This window comes from Zeus faber (genome assembly GCF_960531495.2).
Source record: "Zeus faber genome assembly, chromosome: 16".
Classification (NCBI taxonomy): domain Eukaryota; kingdom Metazoa; phylum Chordata; class Actinopteri; order Zeiformes; family Zeidae; genus Zeus; species Zeus faber.
Genome location: NC_137202.1, coordinates 15,194,106 through 15,199,105, shown reverse-complemented (window position 1 = coordinate 15,199,105; position 5,000 = coordinate 15,194,106). Strand labels below are relative to the sequence as shown.

General features: G+C 45.8%; 1 protein-coding gene across 3 annotated transcripts in view; it reads left to right on the top strand.

The window, feature by feature from the left end:
* The window catches only part of ehbp1 (EH domain binding protein 1), a 177,964-nt gene that overhangs the window by 124,441 nt on the left and 48,523 nt on the right, over positions 1 to 5,000 (top strand). For all 3 annotated transcript variants that reach the window (XM_080016292.1, XM_080016291.1, XM_080016290.1), the window contains exon 17: positions 2,789 to 2,940. In XM_080016292.1, the coding sequence (XP_079872418.1) occupies positions 2,789 to 2,940 (152 nt within the window). The remainder of the gene's footprint in view (positions 1 to 2,788; positions 2,941 to 5,000) is intronic.

Genomic DNA, 5,000 nt, shown 5'->3' with positions numbered 1-5,000 from the left:
CTTCCTCATCTCTCTACTTCCTTACCTCCCTCCTTCTGTTGTTCCTTCTTTCTTTCCTTCCTTACCTCCCTCCCATCTGTCCTTCCTTCTTTGGTTCCTTCCATTCCATTCCTTTGATTCTCTCCCTCCTTCCTTGCCTCCTGCCTGCCCACAGACCTGTTGGATGGAGCTACAGGTGCTGATGGTGGTGCAGGTGAAACGGATGAGGAAAGGGGTGAGGAGGAGAGGAGGGCAGGGGAACGGCGGGAGGAGGAGGAGGATGAGGATGATGATGATGATGATGAGGATGCTTTTTCCACTGCCACGCCTGCATCCCGACTCAATACTAACTCACCGCTCACCAAGGCCCCTCTGTCGGCCCCCGCTAGCAACCAGGGCTCCCTGGAGCTCACTAACCCTGACTCTGAGCTAACCTCCCTGGGTAAGGGTCTGTGGCTGGCCCTGGCTGGCGCTGCATGGGCTGCTTGGTGCTGCATGGGGCTGGGGTTTGGCAACCAAGTGACATTTTCATTTCTACCCACTGGTAGTGGTGGTTCACCGGTAGTATATCTTGAGATGAAAGTACTCAATCCATCTGTAATACCACTCACAAAGGTGGATTTATTTTAACCATGAATCCTTTGTATTCATGAGCCGAAAAACCTTGTGACTTTGCCGATGATGACCTCTTCCATGGCCCCCAAGCCTCTGTAGTTCTGCAGCCGCTGCATGTCCACTCAGCTGCATGTTTTCTGTCCTCTCATCTGTGATCAATCTCTCACCCGTTCATGGCCCCTCTTTTATTTTTTCACGAAGGCGGTCTCAAATTCATTCGCTCAGTTGTGTCTCGTTCACTCGTTCACACTCACCCACATCGACTTCACTTCTGCATTCACCCACATCTCATCCCTCTCTCGCCCTCACTGTCCTTCACTAACTCACTCTGTCATTCTCTCCCTTTCATATTCTTTCCCTTCTTTTCTCCCGTTTTTTTCTGCTTGCCCTTTTTCTCACTGCTCGGCGCTCATCTTTGGTTTTGACTTTTTCTCCAATGAGGTCGGCTTCCTATTGTACACAGCCCCGATAGCCACCTGTTTGTTTGTTTTTTTCCTGAAAAAACTTTTCTCTTTTAAGTATAGTAATTTTAAAAAATCCTCCAAAAAGTTCTCCCTAGAGGAAAAAAATAATTATATCTCCAGAAAGGCAGACACTCGGTTCTTCAGAGGTAAACTAATTACATTTCAAATTTGTTTTTAATTAAATTATTTGTTTTCTGCTGATGCAAGATAGGTCTGAGTGCAGTGAGGGAGTAGAAAAATAAGACATGAAAAGAGACCAAGAGTTTCTTTGAAGCACCGGTATCTCTGCCTAATCTCTATGTTAACTTTGGTCGTGTTGGTATTGTTTGGTGTTTTGTTGGGAGTGTTATGTTAAAAAAGGGCCTTTACTGAAAATCACGTTTAGCTGATAATTTATGGTTGTTGGTTATTGATTTTATTGAAACCACAAAACAAATATGTGAAATCTAAAATTAGAAATATCAAGGTTATCAAGGAGCTTTTTCCATGGTTTCAGCGAGTACCACCAACCGGGACAGGTCTGAGAAAGGAGCATTATAACGTAGCACTGATGCTTTGCATTCATAATGGAAAACCTCATCTTGACTCAAATCTAGAAAACACTGCCCAGTGCCTGCCAGTTTACATAGAACGTTGCATCGGCTCCTCCGGTCTGTCGTCGCAAACAAGCGTAAATACTACACGAAGCAACCAGATCCACGCAGCGTAACCCTCCGAATGTGAATGAGCACCCTGAGACGAAACCTGGACTTATATCACATTGGTTCATGATATCACAAAGTTCCCCGCCCCACGAACGAATCGAGGTATGCCTGCGTTCTTCAACTTCCAGTAAATTCACAGCGGTTTTTCAGTGTGGGTTTGGCGATTGTTGCGTTCCACACACTTTTGCCCCGAAATATGCCAAGAGGATTATAATAATAAAAAATCGAGCAAATACAATAGGGCCTAAAAATATGAATAATAGTTCATTAGGATTACAAAAATTAAACTGTGATAACAGCATTGGGTAAACTAGTTATATTTTACTCTCTCCACCTGTGAACTGTTTACTATTTATCCCCTCCCCTCATTCTGTCTCCCTGTGGTTGCTATAGTGACGGTGGTGTTGGTGTACACTCTGCAGTAGTTCCCTGCAGTACAAACAGGACTTAAAGCTGCCTGCCTGTACAGATACATATCTGTCTGTCACACACTCATACATTCATGCACACACTCCCATTCACCTGTGTATATATGTATATCTACCTTATCACGGGCAGGTACTGTGTGTGTGTGTGTGTGTGTGTGTGTGTGTGTGTGTGTGTGTGTGTGTGTGTCTTATCAGTTCCATTGGCAGGCAGAAATAGAAGATGAGACATGAATGCAAACTAAGTTGTCTTTTCTCTTTCTCTTGTTGGAAAGTAGAAAGCCTCACTCTTGCCCTCTGATCTGTGCGTGTGTGTGTGTGTGTTTGTATAACACAGGTAGTGCATCGTGTCATCATATAGCTTATGTCAGTATTACTTCTGTGTGAATTGTGGTTTTGCTGCCATTCTGCACCTCAGCCTCTCTTCCATCCATCTCTGTCCATCTTCATTCCTCTTTCCACCTGTCTTTTATAGAATAGAGGGGGAATTTCTAATGCAAAGAAACGTTTACTTTTTATTGTCTATTGTCTTTTTATTGCATAATGTCTCCTTGATAAATAGATTGTTTACTAGGTGTGTATATTTTTTCTCTCTCTCTAGCTAACAGTAAGCATGGCGAGCTGAAGTTAAAGAAGCTGTCCGACGTCAGACCCGGGGGAATGGCTTCTCAGTCTTCTCCATCGTCGTCATCCTCTTCCTCGCCCGCCGTGGCCTCCCCCCCGTCTCCACTTAGCCCTGCCGATGGACTGGAGGTAAACACACACACACACACACACACACACACACATGCATATTATTCATGTACAGATGGGCAAATTCGGGCTCAGGAAGTAGAAGTCCTCAGAAAGTTTTTGGGTCAACCCAGACTTTTTGACTCTACTGCATATCTAACACAGTTTATTTTATTTTTTGAATTGACATGATTTATATTCACATATAACCTATCCGCTGAACCCTGCAGGTTGCATATCCAGTGCCTCTGATATAACAGCACCTGTAATACTCTGACTAGAGGACTTGGTGTCAGGGTATTTGCACCTCGAATGCTTCTTCCACCGCTGCTTTTATTTACCTCTATTATGTCTGTCTCTCTCTCTAAATCTCTCTCTCTCTCAAAAGGATGTCGTTTGAATTGATCAATGCGTTCCTTGTTTCCAGCTCCAGAGCATGTTTACACTTGAGACTATGATAAAACTCTAAACTCTATAGCAAAGGACTAAAGTAGATCTCCTCCATGTGCCCATGGATCCCTCTAAAGCTAACCGGGCTTCTGCAATGATTCTGACCTTTTCACATAGACTGTGTGTGTGTGTGTGTGTGTGTGTGTGTGTGTGTGTGTGTGTGTGTGTGTGTGTGTGTGTGTGTGTGTGTGTGTGTGTGTGTGTGTGTGAGCCTGTCTCTGTGTAATTGATTGTCTGTGGTCGTGGCTGCCTGTATTTCTGTTGTGATGTGAGTATTGACGCTCAGCAACAGAGGCATGTAGTCTTTACATCTGTTTAATTGATTGTGAATGTAGTTAAATGGAATAGAGTGTCCATGTGAGTGTTTTTTATGTGTGTGTGTGTGTGTGTGTGTGTGTGTGTGTGTGTGTGTGTGTGTGTGTGTGTGTGTGTGTGTGTGTGTGTGTGCGTGCACGCTCTAGCTGAACTCTTTGTGCTTATGGCGACACACAGCGACTTTGATCATTGATTCACATAAACACCCTCTTGTGTTCAAAGCCCAAACGGCTTAGTACCCTTACAGCCAGAGGAGGGGTGTGTGTGTGTCTGTGTGTGTGTGTGTGTGTGTGTGTGTCTGTCTGTCTGTCTGTCTGTCTGTCTGTCTGTCTGTCTGTCTGTCTGTCTGTCTGTCTGTCTGTCTGTGTGTGTGTGTGTGTGTGTGTGTGTGTGTGAGCACCTATTTGACCCTTGCTCTAACGTATAAACCTACATGAAGGAGGTACGATACATGACATTAAGTAGGTTCATCCTCAGCGCCCTTAAAGCTGCACTTGGGAAGTTTCCCCTCGACTCTGTGGAAGACGTAGCTGTGTGTTTGTGTTTACTTACTTTGTCAATTTAAAAGAAGGATAAACTGATCTTGGCCCCCTGAGAATTCAATATCCCAGAAGTCCTTGAGGCGGGTGGAGCGGCCCATGGGAGAATCTCTCTCTCTCACACACACACACACACACACACACACACAAACACGCTCTCTCTCCCTCTCATTAGTAATTGTGTGTATGCGCAGCCTCGGTAGTGCACGATAAGGGCATGCGACCCTCAGCAGACTGCAACATTAGTCACGCAGCTACACACACACACACACACACACACTCACACCTAGAAACCACTGAATCACCAGTAGCACAGCTTACTGCAGTGATGGGCGCAGTGATAAGATGGAGGGGTGGCCAGGAGAGCAGGTGGTGTGTGTGCGTGTGCGTGTTTGCGTGCGTGCGTGCGTGCGTGCGTGCGTGCGAGCTTGACGGTGAACCCCAAGTGTGTGAGAGAGTGAGATGTAGTACCCCTACAGGTGTGATGACGGGCACATTGATTTGCTTTGAGTCAGTGTAGCAGGCTTGCCACCCAGGTTCAGGCGGAATGACGGGAGAGAGATGCAGGTTTGACCAGGGTTCCCATCACCCCGGGTTTTATTGGGGACAGTTCAACACAGAGCGCTCCAGCGGGGAGGTAATGATAAGTGACAAAATAAAGCAGAAACAGAAATGTCTTTCCCCGGTGGCAGTTGTGGAACGTTCGGTTTAGGAGCGCACCCTCGCGGTCCCTGCGTGTGGGTCTCCTCACTGAAAGACAAGACACAAAACAAACTT